We start from the raw sequence: 14,558 nt of genomic DNA, 5'->3' as shown, positions 1-14,558 counted from the left end.
ACAAAGAAATATTCTACAAAGTCCTAGATCACAGAGTATGTGGTAGATTTTCAGTGAGTATTTATAAGAAATAAACAAACGACAGAATAATTTAAGCACAAGTCATGCATGTAAAACAAATAATATATTATACAGTATATATTATATAGTACATTGCTAATGTAGAGAATAAATACATAACAAATTTAAATACTGTTTACTAAGAAAGATCAATAGCCACTGAAAATTTCAGAAAAGACTACACAGAGAGAGGATGAGAGTGAAGGGGAGCATTTAAGTGTGGGAAGAATATGGATAAATGGATGGAGGAGGAGGTCATTTCGAAGGGAGGCAGCTAGAGGCATTCACTCAGGCAAGTAAATGCATGCTCGTGTAGAGAGTCAAGTGGATTGAAGCACTTTCCTAGGAGCCTTTCAAATCTAATTTTTTAAGCCACAATATATATATATACAGGCTCTACAATCTATGTCAATTAGTTTTATGACTCTCTTAAAGCTAATATTGAATTCTCTTCAATAAAATAACAAATGTGGAAAGATCAGATAAATCATTAAGTTAAAAAATGTAAGAAAAGAGATTTTCATGCAGATAAGTTGTTAAAATTCCCAGGAAAACACACATGGTAACTGGTAGAGGTGGCTGTTGAACAGAGATGTCTCTGTTTTTTTAGTTCTATCGCCTTTCTATATACATGATTTGGTTCCTCAAATGAGGAACTGAAGTCTGGGTTAGCTATATTACATAGTATTTATTAAACAGTTAATTCAGTGGCATGTTCCCATTCTTATTTCTCTATAAATACAGAAGGAATAACAGAATACAAAATATAAATAAAAGACAACTAACAGAATCTGCCATACAGAAAGAGTCAAAAGCAGAGGAAGTGGTTAGGGGGAAAAGTGATATTGTTTGATTTGTGTTGAATTTAAGTTGTTGCTAGATAAGCTTTGGATTTCTAGGGTTCACTTCTCAAGAAATTCTACAAATTGTGAGAAGAACCATTTGAAGTTTTGGTAGCTCTTGTACAACTGCTTGTTTGTTCATTCTGATCCCAGAGATTCTTTTTCTCCTCCAGTTACGCAACCAAGTTGAGAATCGTCCCTTTAACGGTTAGAAATTAGGTATGTGCAATTCCTTGGGTTGGTAGTATGAACTATCCCTAATCATTACCCCTTTGAAGATTAAGTTTAGAAGAAGAGATATGATACTTCTTAGTTACTGTAATGTTGGAAAATATGTCTGGTCTGTACCTTCACTCCATCTCTTCAGTTCAGTGGAAACCTGATAAAGACCACGCCCAGCACTTGTATAACTCTGGAGCTAATAATGAAGAGAGACAATGCCAGTGTTACTGCAGAAAAATATTATAACCTATCTCTGACTTTTTTTTTTTTTTTTTTTTTTTTGGTATTTTTCTGAAGCTGGAAACCGGGAGAGACAGTCAAACAGACTCCCGCATGCGCCTAACCGGGATCCACCTGGCACGCCCACCAGGGGCGACACTCTGCCCACCAGGGGGCAGTGCTCTGCTCCTCCAGGGCATCGCTCTGCCGCAACCAGAGCCACTCTAGCGCCTGGGGCAGAGGCCAAGGAGCCATCCCCAGCGCCCGGGCCATCTTTGCTCCAGTGGAGCCTTGGCTGCGAGAGGGGAAGAGAGAGACAGAGAGGAAGGAGGGGGGGAGTGGAGAAGCAAATGGGTGTTTCTGCTATGTGCCCTGGCCGGGAATCGAACCCGGGTCCCCTGCACGCCAGGCCGACGCTCTACCACTGAGCCAAACGGCCAGGGCCTCTCTGACTTCTTTAATAAATTGAAAAATCCCTCTTCCTTTTCATGAACACATTACCCACTTAATTTAAGTTAATGTAATATATATATATATATATATATATATTTTTTTTTTTTTTTTTTTACCCTTGAGTCTTGCACCGTTTATTTGATTTGACATCAGGTTTTTAAGAATCACCCATATTGTGTGTGTGCCTCTATTTTTTTTATTTCCATATTGCTTTTTAAAATAATTTTAATGGAGTGACATTAATAAATCAGGGTACATATGTTCAGAGAAAACATCTCCAGGTATTTTGACATTTAATTATGTTGCATACCCCACACCCAAAGTCAAATTGTCTTCCGTCACCTTCTATCTGGTTTTCTTTGTTCTCCTTCCCTCCACCCAACCCCTCCCTCTCCTTCCTACCACCTACCCCACCCCCCCACTCCCCACCCCCAGTTAAACAACACACTTTTATTTATGTCTCTTAGTCTCATTTTTATGTCCCACCTATGTATAGAATCATAGTTCTTAGTTTTTTCTGATTTACTTATTTCACTCAGTATAATGTTATCAAGGTCCATCCATGTTGTAAATGATCCGATATCATCATTTCTTTTTTTTATTTTATTTAATAATTCTATTTTTTTAATGGGGTGACATCAATAAATCAGGATACATATATTCAAAGATAACATGTCCAGGTTATCTTGTCATTCAATTATGTTGCATACCCATCACCAAAAATCACATTGTCCTCTGTCACCTTCCATCTAGTTTTCTTTGTGCCCCTCTCCCTCCCCCTTTCCCTCTCCCTTTCCCCCCTCCCCCGTAACCACCACACTCTTATCAATGTCTCTTAGTCTCACTTTTATGGCCCACCTACATATGGAATAATGCAGTTCCTGGTTTTTTCTGATTTACTTATTTTGCTTCGTATCATGTTATCAAGATCCCACCATTTTGCTGTAAATGATCCGATGTCATCATTTCTTATGGCTGAGTAGTATTCCATAGTGTATATGTGCCACATCTTCTTTATCCAGTCATCTATTGACGGGCTCTTTGGTTGTTTCCATGTCCTGGCCACTGTGAACAATGCTGCAATGAACATGGGGCTGCATGTGTTTTTACGTATCAATGTTTCTGAGTTTTGGGGGTGTATACCTAGTAGAGGGATTGCTGGGTCATAAGGTAGTTCTATTTTCAGTTTTTTGAGGAACCACCATACTTTCTTCCATAATGGTTGTACTTCTTTACATTCCCACCAACAGTGTATGAGAGTTCCTTTTTCTCCACAGCCTCTCCAACATTTGCTATTACCTGTCTTGCTAATAATTGCTAATCTAACAGGTGTGAGGTGGTATCTCATTGCCGTTTTGATTTGCATTTCTCTAATAACTAATGAAGATGAGCATCTTTTCATATATCTGTTGGCCATTTGTATTTCTTCCTGGGAGAAGTGTCTGTTCATGTCCTCTTCCCATTTTTTTTATTGGATTGTTTGTTTGTTTGTTTGTTATTGAGTTTTATGAGTTCTTTGTATATTTTGGATATTAGGCCCTTATCTGAGCTGTTGTTTGAAAATATCATTTCCCATTTAGTTGGCTGTCTGTTTATTTTGTTATCAGTTTCTCTTGCTGAGAAAAAACTTCTTAGTCTGATGTAGTCCCATTCATTAATTTTTGCCTTCACTTCTCTTGCCTTTGGAGTCAAATTCATAAAATGCTCTTTGAAACCCAGGTCCATGAGTTTAGTACCTATGTCTTCTTCTATGTACTTTATTGTTTCAGGTCTTATGTTTAGATCTTTGATCCATTTTGAGTTAATTTTTGTACGGGGACAAACTGTAGTCTAGTTTCATTCTTTTGCATGTGGCTTTCCAGTTTTCCCAGCACTATTTATTGAAGAGGCTTTCTTTTCTCCATTGTGTGTTGTTGGCCCCTTTATCAAAAATTATTTGACTATATATATGTGGTTTTATTTCTGGACTTTCTATTCTGTTCCATTGGTCTGAGTGTCTATTTTCCTGCCAATACCATGTTGTTTTGATTGTTGTAGCCCTATAATATAGTTTGAAGTCAGGTATTGTAATGCCCCCAGCTTCATTCTTTTTCTTTAGGATTGCTTTGGCTATTCAGGGTTTTTTATAGTTCCATATAAATCTGATGATTTTTTGCTCTATTTCTTTAAGAAATGTCATTGGAATTTTGATGGGAATTGCATTAAATTTGTATATTGCTTTGGGTAATATGACCATCTTGATTGTATTTATTCTTCCTCACCAAGAACAAGGAATATTCTTCCATCTCATTATATCTTTTTCGATTTCCCTTAACAATGGTTTGTAGTTTTCATTATATAAGTCCTTTACATTCTTTGTTATGTTTATTCCTAAGTATTTTGTTGTTGTTGTTGCAATCGTGAAGGGGATTATTCTTTTGAGTTCCTTCTCAGTTGTTTCATTGTTGGCATATAGAAAGGCTATTGACTTCTGTATGTTAATTTTGTATCCTGCGACCTTACTGTATTGGCTTATTGTTTCTAGTAGTCTTTTTGTGGATTCTTTGGGGTTTTCGATGTATAGGATCATATCATCTGCAAAAAGTGATACCTTTACTTCTTCTTTTCCGATATGGATGCCTTTTATTTCTTTGTCTTGTCTGATTGCTCTGGCTAGAACCTCTAGTACCACATTAAATAAGAGTGGAGAGAGTGGACAACCCTGTCTTCTTCCTGATTTAAGGGGGAAAGCTTTCAGTTTTGTGCCATTTAATATGATGTTAGCTGATGGTTTATCATATATGGCCTTTATCATGTTGAGATATTTTTCTTCTATACCCAATTTGTTGAGAGTCTTAAACATAAAATTGTGTTGTATTTTATCGAAAGCCTTTTCTGTGTCTATTGATAAGCTCATGTGGTTTTTGTTTTTTGTTTTGTTGATATGGTGTATTATGTTAACCGTTTTACGTATGTTGAACCATCCTTGAGATTCTGGGATGAATCCCACTTGATCATGATGTATTATTTTTTTAATATGTTGTTGTATTTGATTTGCTAGTATTTTGTTTAGTATTTTAGCATCTGTATTCATTAGAGATGTTGGTCTGTAGTTTTCTTTTTTTGTGCCATCTTGCCTAGTTTTGGTATGAGGGTTATGTTGGCCTCATAAAATGTGTTTGGAAATATTGCTTCTTCTTCAATTTTTTGGAAGACTTTGAGTAGAATAGGAACCAAGTCTTCCTTGAAAGTTTGATAAAATTTGCTGGTATAGCCATCTGGGCCTGGACTTTTATTTTTGGGGAGGTTTTTAATGGTTTTTTCTATGTCTTCTCTACTAATAGGTCTGTTTAGGCTTTCTGCTTCTTCTTAACTCAGTCTAGGAAGGTTGTATTGTTCTAGGATTGAATTTGTATATTGCTTTGGGTAATAATGGTTATTTTGATTATATTTACTCTTCCTATTCAAGAACAAGGAATATTTTTCCATTTCATTGTATCTTTTTTTTTTTTTCCATCAATAAGAAATTTACTTGTTTTAAAAAAATCCAAATGCTGGCATTGTCCAGAAAAATTTAACAGGTTTATTTATATTGTTATAAAGTTGAACTGCTGAAACTTGTTCACTGAAACATTTTGACTTGCATTAATACTTTATGTCCCCACATTTATATTTAAAAAATTCACACATAAATGAAAATGGAAAAACCGCCAATACCTGATTTCTGTCCCCTATTTTCAACTTGCAATCATATACTTAGGTACCTTTTGACTTCATGGAAAAAAAAAATCTAATGTTCAGAACTACCAATAACAGGAAGAAGAGAAATTTTTTTTTAAAGAATGAAATGTTTCCCATCATAGTGGATTCTTAAGCACGTTGTCCATATATGCGGCGTGCTAGCTGGATGTCTTTTGGCATAATTGTTACACGTTTGGCATGGATAGCACACAGGTTGGTGTCTTCAAAAAGGCCAACCAGATAGGCCTCACTTGCCTCCTGCAAAGCACCAATAGCTGCACTCTGGAAGCGCAGATCTGTTTTGAAGTCCTGAGCAATTTCTCGCACCAGGCGCTGGAAGGGAAGTTTGTGAATCAGAAGTTCAGTGGACTTCTGATAACGTCTAATTTCACGAAGTGCCACAGTACCAGGCCTGTAACGATGAGGTTTCTTCACCCCTCCAGTAGAGGGCGCACTCTTGCGAGCGGCTTTGGTGGCCAGTTGCTTCCTTGGTGCTTTACCACCAGTTGATTTGCGGGCAGTCTGCTTGGTACGAGCCATGGTATAGAGACCTCTTTACTTACCCCCCTTCTCCTTCGGTTGGAGCTCGACGAGTTAGCTCATTGTATCTTTTTTTATTTCCCTTAACAATGCTTTGTAGTTTTTATTATATAGGTCCTTTGCATTCTTTGTTATGTTTATTTCTAGATATTTTATTTTTTTTGTTGCAACCATGAAGGATAGTTTGTTTTTTTTTTAGTTCGTTTTCTGATGTTTCATTGTTGATATATAGCAGGGGTCCCCAAAATTTTAACACAGGGAGCCAGTTCACTGTCCTCAGACCGTTGGAGGGCCGGACTATAAAAAAAAAGAAAACTATGAACAAATTCCTATGCACACTGCACATATCTTATTTTAAAGTAAAAAAGCAAAACAAGAACAAATACAACATTTAAAATAAAGAACAAGTAAATTTAAATCAACAAACTGACCAGTATTTCAATGGGAACTATACTCCTCTCACTGACCACCAATGAAAGAGGTGCCCCTTTTGGAAGTGCGGCAGGGGCCAGATAAATGGCCTCAGCGGGTCGCATGTGGCCTGCGGGCCATAGTTTGGGGACCCCTGGTATATAGGAAGGCAATGGATTTTTGTATATTAATTTTGTATCCTGCGACCTTACTGTATTAGTTTATTGTTTCTAGTAATCTTTTTGTGGAGTCTTTGGGGTTTTTGATGTATAGGATCATATCATCTGCAAAACATAAAACGTTTACTTCTTCTTTTCCAATATGAATGCCTTTTATTTCTTTCCTTGTCTGATTACTCTGGCTAGAATTTCCAGCACCATGTTAAATAAGAGTGGAGAAAGTGGACAACCCTGTCTTGCTCCTGATTTAAGGGAAAAAGTCCTCAGTTTTATGCCATTTAATATGATGTTAGCTGATGGTTTATTATAAGTGGCCTTTATTGTGTTGAGATATTTTCCTTCTATACCCATTTTGTTGAGAGTCTTAAACATAAAATTGTGTTGTACTTTATCGAAAGCCTTTTCTGTATCTATTGATAAGATCATGTGGTTTTTGTTCTTTGTTTTGTTGATATGGTGTATTATATTAACCGTTTTACGTATGTTGAACCATCCTTGTGATTCTGGAATGAATTCCATTTGATCATGATGTATTATTTTTTTAATATGCTGTTGTATTCGATTTGCTAGTATTTTGTTTAGTATTTTAGCATCTGTATTCATTAGAGATGTTGGTCTGTAGTTTTCTTTTTTTGTGCTGCCCTTGCCAGGTCTTGATATGAGGGTTATGTTGGCCTCATAAAATGTGTTTGGAAGTATTGCTTCTTCTTCAATTTTTTGGAAAACTTTGAGTAGATAGGAACCAAGTCTTCTTTGAATGTTTGATAGAATTCACTAGAATAGCCATATGGGTCTGTTTAGGTTTTCTGCTTATTTGTGACTCAATCTAGGAAGATTGTATTGTTCTAGGAATTTACCTATTTCTTCTAGATTGTTGAATTTGGTGGCATACAGTTTTTCATAGTATTCTACAATAATTCTTTGTATATCTATGATATCTGTAGTGATTTCTCCTCTTTCATTTTGGATTTTGTTTATATGAGTTCTTTCTCTTTTTTCTTTGGTGAGTCTTGCCAAGGGTTTGTCAATTTTGTTGATCTTTTCAAAGAACCAGCTCCTTGTTTTATTAATTTTTTCTATAGTTTTTTTGTTCTCTATTTCATTTATTTCTGCTCTGATGTTTATTATTTCCTTTCCTCTGCTGGTTTTAGGTTATCTTTGTTCTTCTTTTTCTAGTTCCTTAAGATGTGACGTTAACTGGTTTACTTGGGCTCTCTCTTGTTTGTTCATATAGGCCTATAGTGATATAAACTTCTCTCTTATTACTGCTTTTGCTGTATCCCAGAGATTCTGATATGTCATATTGTTATTTTCACTTGTCTGTATGTATCTTTTGATCTCTGTGCTTATTTCTTCTTTGACCAACTCATTTTTTAAAAGTATGTTGTTTAGTTTCCACATTTTTACCTCTTTCTTGCAGTTGAATTCTAATTTCAAGGCTTTATGATCAGAAAATATGCTTGGTATAATTTCAATTTTTCTGAATTTACTGATGTTATTTTTGTGGCCCAACATATGGTCAATTCTTGAGAATGTTCTATGTACACTAGAGAAAAATGTATACTCTGACACTTTGGGATGAAATGTCCTGTAGATGTCTATCATATCCAATTGTGTTTTGTTTAAGGCCAATATTTCTTTATTGATTTTCTGTTTGGATGAACGATCTGGAACCATCAGCGGTGTATTGAGGTCTCCAAGTATGATTGTATTTTTGTTAGTTTTTGTTTTTAGGTCAGTCAGTAGCTGTCTTATATATGTTGGTGTTCCTTGGTTTGGTGCATATATATTAAGAAGTGTTATGTCTTCTTGATTCAGTATCCCCTTAATCATTATGAAATGACCATTTTTGTCTCTGATTATCTTTGCTCTCTTGTAGTTAGCATTGTTAGATATGAGTATTGCTACACCTGCATTTTTTGTTTTTTGGATGTCATTTGCTTGGAGTATTGTTTTCCATCCTTTCACTTTGAATTTATTTTTATCCTTGTTGCTTAGATGTGTTTCTTGTAGGCAGCATACAGTTGAATTTTCTTTTTTAATCCATTCTGCTACTCTGTGGTTTTTTATTGGTGAGTTCAATCCATTTACATTTAGTGTAATTATTGATATTTGAGGGTTTCCTATTGCCATTTTATATATTGCTTTCTGTTAGTTTTGTATCTTGTTTGATTCTTCTCTTTTGTTTTTCTATCATTTGTTTTTGTTTGGTTGTAATCCATACTTCTTTCCTCTGTTACTTTTTTTTTCAAGTCATGTGCTTCTGTGGTGGTTTTTTCAGGGGTGGTTACCATTAAGTAATGGAAAGGTTACCTACCATGTTCATTGTAGTATACTATCTCATTAATGCTTCTGCACTCCATCCTCCTTTGCTACTTTTAATCTTCGTCCTCTCTCCTTTTTTGTTTTTGTTTTCACTGTTTAAATTTGATGTTATTGTGATCTTATTGGAGCTTTTACTTGTGGTTTTGTGTTGTTATTTGTATTTGGTTGGAAAACCCCTTTAGTATTTCCTGAAGTTGGGGTTTTCTGGTGATAAATTCCCTCATCTTTTCTGTATCTGTGCATGTTTTTATTTCTCCTTCATATTTGAAGGATAGCTTTGATGGGTATAGTATTCTTGGCTGGAAGTTCCTCTCTTTCAGAACTTTAAATATTGGGGTCCACTCTCTTCTGGCTTGTAGAGTTTCTTTGAGAAATCTGATGATAATCTAATAAGCCTTCCTTTATATGTTGTATTCTTCTTTTCCCTGGCTGCCTTGAGAATTTTTTCTTTGTCATTGGTTTGAGCCAATTTTACTATGATGTGCCTTGGAGTAGGTTTGTTGGGGTTAAGATAACTTGTTGTTCTGTTTGCTTCTTGAATTCGAGGCTTTAGTTCTTTCCATAGGCTTGGAAAGTTCTTGTCTATTATTTGTTTGAATATATTCTCCATTTCATTTTCTCTCTCTTCTCCTTCTGATATACCTATTATTCTTATGTTGCTCTTTTTGATGGAGTCAGACAATTCCTGTAGGGCTTTCTCACTTTTTTTAATTTATGAGTCTCTCTCCTCTTCTATCTGTTGTGCCTCTAGTTGACTGTCTTCTATATCACTAATTCTCTCTTCTATCTGGCCTGTTCTATTAGCTAAGCTTGTTACCTCATTTTTCAGTTCATGAATTGAGTTTTTCATCTCTCTTTGATTCATTTTCATAGTTTTAATTTCCATGGTAATATATTCTTTCTGTTCGTTAAGTTGTTTTTTGAGCTCGCTAAATTACCTTTCTGTGCTTTCTTGTATATCTCTGAGTATTTTTAGAATTTCTATTTTAAATTCTCTGTCATTTAACTCCAAGGTTTCTAATCTATTAAAATTTTTTTCTATAGAATTTCCTCATCTATCTGTGCTACATTTCTGTTTTTTGTATCCATGATATTTGATTTCCTTTTCCTTAATGGCATCTGAAGGTGGTTTTGTTAATAACACTAATAACCTTAGTGTTTTATGGGATTGCTCTCTGCAGGCTTCTCCCTTGTTAAGAAGCCTACAGCCTAGCCTGCCCAACTTCTGCAGTGTTCTCTGAGGTCTGTTCTATAGGAATGTGTTTTTCACCTTGTATCAGCTGGGATGAAGTTGCCCCAGCTACTGCGTGCAGAGCAAGTGGCCCTAAAAAATATTACGTCTCTCCATCAGGTTCTCTTAGATCACTGACCTTTGTTCAGTGTATGTGTATTTCAGATGCTCCTGGGATTGTTTTTCTGTCTCTAGTTGTCAAACTTGTTGAAATTTTCAGAAGAGGTATCAGGAGCCCTCCTCATGGTGCCATTTCAATGACGTCACTCCTAATGTAATATTTTTTTCAATGAACAATGGCCCTGGCCAGTTAGCTTAGTGGATAGGGTGTCAGCTGGGTGTCTGGATGTCCTGGGTTTGATCTTGGTCAGGGCTCACAAGAGAAGTGACCATCTGTTTCTCTTCTCCTTCCTCTCCTTCTCTCTCTCATTTCCACTCCCTAGCCCAGAGTGTGAGGAGAGCTCAGTAAGGTCCAAGCTTGTCAACCTCGGGTGCTAAAAATAGCTCAGTTTACTGGAACATCAATCCCAGATAGGGGTTGCTGGGTGGATCCTGGGTCAGGGCACATGTGGGAATCTATCTCATTATCTCCCTTTCTCACATTAAAAAAACAAAAACAAACAAAAATAACAAAAAAAAAAATAAAGTTGAATGGAAGCAGAAATAAAGAGCTTCCCAGACAAGAAAAAGCTAAGAGTTTGTTACCACCAAACCAGTATTATTATTATTTTTTCCCTGAAGTTGGAAATGGGGAGGCAGTCAGACAGACTCCCGCATGCACCTGACCGGGATCCACCCAGCACGCCCACCAGGGGGAGATGCTCTACCCATCTGGGGCATTGCTCTGTTGTGACCCCTGAGGCAGAGGCCACAGATCCATCCTCAGCGCCCAGGCAAACTTTGCTCCAATGGAGCCCTGACTGCAGGAGGGGGAGAGAGAGACAGAGAGGAAGGAGAGGGGGAGGGTGGAGAAGCAGATGGGCGCTTCTCCTGTGTGCCCTGGCCAGAAATCGAACCCAGGACTCCTGCACACCAGGCCGATGCTCTACTACTGAGCCAACTGGCCAGGGCCCCAAACCAGTATTAAAAGAAATGTTAAAAGGCCTTCTTTAAGAAAAAGAAGAACAAGAAGAGGAAGAAAAATCAGAGGAACATAATTAAAGGAATAAAATGGCAACAAATATGTACCCATCAATAATCGCTGTAAATGTAAATGGCTTAAATGCTTCAATCAAAAGACATAGGGTAGGAAAATGCATAAGGAAAAATGACCCATATATATGCTATCTACAAGTGACCCACCTCAGAAAGATGTACACAGACCCCCTACTCAGGAATCTCTTATGCCCAAACCCTGTGTAGATGGGGTCCAGCAGATAAGTAAGTAGCTTTGGCCAGGAAGCATGGCAGTGACAGTGACTTGGTTGTCTGGTATTGAGTCCAGAGCTTTCCCCACCACTATAATGAGAATATGACTGGTGCTTCCAACCCAAGGGAGATTCAGTAGAAACTATCCAGACTATGGGAAGACCAAATGTCTGAGTCCCTGAGGCCATACTCACTGGACTCCTAGTGGCAAAACCGCAGTGGAAGACTAAATATTCCTCCCTGAGATCAGGGATTTGTCAGCTAAAAGAACTGCAGAGGGGACTGTCAGCCCCACTCAATCTGAACCTGCTGCTCAACCCTCTGGAACGAAATAAAATTGGAATATCCAGCAGTGGCTGAGGGATTACACTCTTGAGTAAGGGCCACTTTCCCTGTACTGAGCTCCTGACTAGGAGAACTCCCAAGTTGGGGTTCCCAATAACGTTATCTTCCTGACCTCAGTAACCCTAACAGAGCAATCTTACAACCTGTGCAGAGGTTGGTGGGATAAAGCCAATCAGTGCCCAATCTACAGTCTTTTTACAGAAGACTCTGTGGGAAGACCAGGCAGCTACAAGAGAAGGTGGAGCAGTTAAGAGATGAAGGCAAATCTTAAGAAACTTGGGCCCTTTTACAAAGCTGCTGTCAGGTCTAAGCAGGAGGAAGTTGATTCTTATACACAGGCTGGCCCCTCCCACAAACAACCAGACACAGAAAACACAGACACAAACAGTGAACAGAGTGGAAGCTCCAGACAGGTAGCCCATGGTGGGTTACAAACAAAGTCTGACATCAACCCATACCTGAAACCTGCTGTTGGTCAAATAAGTTTATAAATATGATGTATATGTTTGCTCGCTTATAGTTTGCATTGAGTGTGGGAGACAGGCTGTAAGCTGGCAAAGTCCTTATAGCCTAAGACTTAGTTTTAAGACTAAGCCTTTCCCACCCTTCTAAAACAAAGATCTTCTCAAAACTAAGCTTTGCCCCACACCCTTGACTGTTGCATGATAGGGGGTGGTGCACTCTTATGAGGAATCCCATTTATGCCTCAGATAAGTGGCTTTGTATCAGAGACTTCCTTATTTGTATATTGGCTTAAAGGCTTTAGTTTTCTACACTATAAAATAAAGCAGACCAGGGGCTCTCTCTCTCAATTCCTTCCATCAGCATTGCAGAGGAGAAGCAACCAAGATGGTGGAGTTAGTGCAGAGTTTGTGCAAAGAGAAGAAGATGGGGAACAGAGGTGAATAAGGCTGGTGGGGCCTTTGATTCTAGGAAAACTCTGATGAGTCAGTGGCTTTGGGAGCCCTGAATGGAAAGGGAAGTGTTTTCCTGCTGTGTGTATTTCCTCGCTTGCCAGGTACAAGCTATGATTAAATTTAATGGCCCACTAGTTCTTGGCTCCATTGTTTCTTACCGTCTGTCTGAACCAAATGTGAACCTGCACAGGCCACACGGCTCTGATGGTAGCCACGACTATTAGCCTTACACCTGCTCAAGAGGACCCAGAACAAACACAAGCAGTAGTGCATTGCAGACCACAACAATACAAGATTCAACTAGCCACACAAGTGGCACACCCAAAGAAAGAGTCCAGCAGGCATGAGACCTGCTGAGAATAACTATACCCAAGAAGACAGACACTGCATAGCATCTAATACACAAGATTAAGGTTGACCCTTATATATTGCTAGCCTGAAGCATTAGCACCACTCACAAAAAGGCCAACAGCACCCAAGACTCACATACAAGAGTAGAGTAAATATAGCTCTCAAGAAGCATTCTTAGAGCCTTTACTCTAGAGCCCATTGAGCCAACCTTCCTCATAAAGACATTACAACAAATTTAGGAGTCAGAGCACAGCTACCTAATATACAGTCAAAATGGGTAGACAAAAAAATATGCTCCAACTAAATCAACAAGAGAAATTCCTGGGGAAAAAATACATGAAATGGAAGCAACAAAACTACCACATGTAAATTTACAATAATGGTTGTTAGGATACTCAAGGATCTTAAAGTAAAAAAACTCAAGGACAATTACAATAAGAATGTAAACAAAGAGATAGTAAGCATTAAAAATTATATTAAAACCATAAAAAAGAACTTGTCATAAATGTCAAATACAATATGTGAAATAAAGGCTGCATTAGAAGGAATTAACAGCAGGTTAGATAAAGCAGAGGATTGAATCGACAATTAGAGGACAAGATAACATAAGTAGAAAAACAGAACAGCAACAATAAAAGAGGCTCAGAAGGCTGAGGGAACTCTAAGAGACATCTGTGACAACATGAAGTGAAACAACATCCGCAGCACAGGGTTTCCTGAAGGCGAAGAAAATGAACAAGAGAGAACTTGTTTGAAGAAATCATAGCTGAAGACTTTCCTAACATGATGAAGGAAAAGGTCACACAACTTCAAGAAGCATGGTGAGTCCCATTAAAGATTAACCCAAAGAGGCCTACACCAAGACACATCATAACTAAAATGCCAAGATAAGAAACAAAGAAAAAATACTAAAGCTGCGAAAGAAAAGCAGTTAATTACCACCTACAAAGGAGCTCCCATAAACTGACATCTGACTTCTCATCAGAAACACTTTAGGCCAGATGGAATTGGCAAGAAATATTCAGTGTTGCAAAACAAAAAGCTGCAACCAAGAAGACTACTCTATCTAGCAAAGCTATCATTTAAAATTGAAGGAGAAATAAAAAGCTTCCCAGCAAAAAGAGGCTCAAGGAGTTCATTATCACCAAACCAGTACTACAAGAAATGTTAAAGGGCCTGCTATAAGAAGAGGAAAGGAATATAGAAATTGAGTGAAAGAGGATTATAAGATTTAGAGAAGAGATGACGTCACAGTAATGGCGGGGTAGGAAGCGATACTGATAAATCTCCCCCAAAACTCAACAAAATCTTCAACCAGAAACAGAAAAACCTATACTTGGAGCCTCCAGATCCTTCGCAATACACCCGAAGGTAT

At 37.7% G+C, this 14,558-nt stretch overlaps 1 protein-coding gene across 1 annotated transcript; it reads right to left on the bottom strand.

Annotated features, from left to right (window-relative positions):
* Positions 1-5,482: 5,482 nt before the first annotated feature.
* LOC136322886 (histone H3.3A-like) lies at positions 5,483-6,108 on the bottom strand. Its single transcript, XM_066254755.1, has one exon. The coding sequence runs from the start codon at positions 6,054-6,056 to the stop codon at positions 5,646-5,648; it is 411 nt and encodes a 136-aa protein (XP_066110852.1). The 5' UTR covers positions 6,057-6,108; the 3' UTR covers positions 5,483-5,645.
* Positions 6,109-14,558: the final 8,450 nt, after the last annotated feature.

Source organism: Saccopteryx bilineata, chromosome 2 (assembly GCF_036850765.1).
Source record: "Saccopteryx bilineata isolate mSacBil1 chromosome 2, mSacBil1_pri_phased_curated, whole genome shotgun sequence".
Taxonomy (NCBI): domain Eukaryota; kingdom Metazoa; phylum Chordata; class Mammalia; order Chiroptera; family Emballonuridae; genus Saccopteryx; species Saccopteryx bilineata.
The sequence above is the reverse complement of the archived record's forward strand: the minus strand, read 5'-3'. Positions and strand labels throughout refer to the sequence as shown.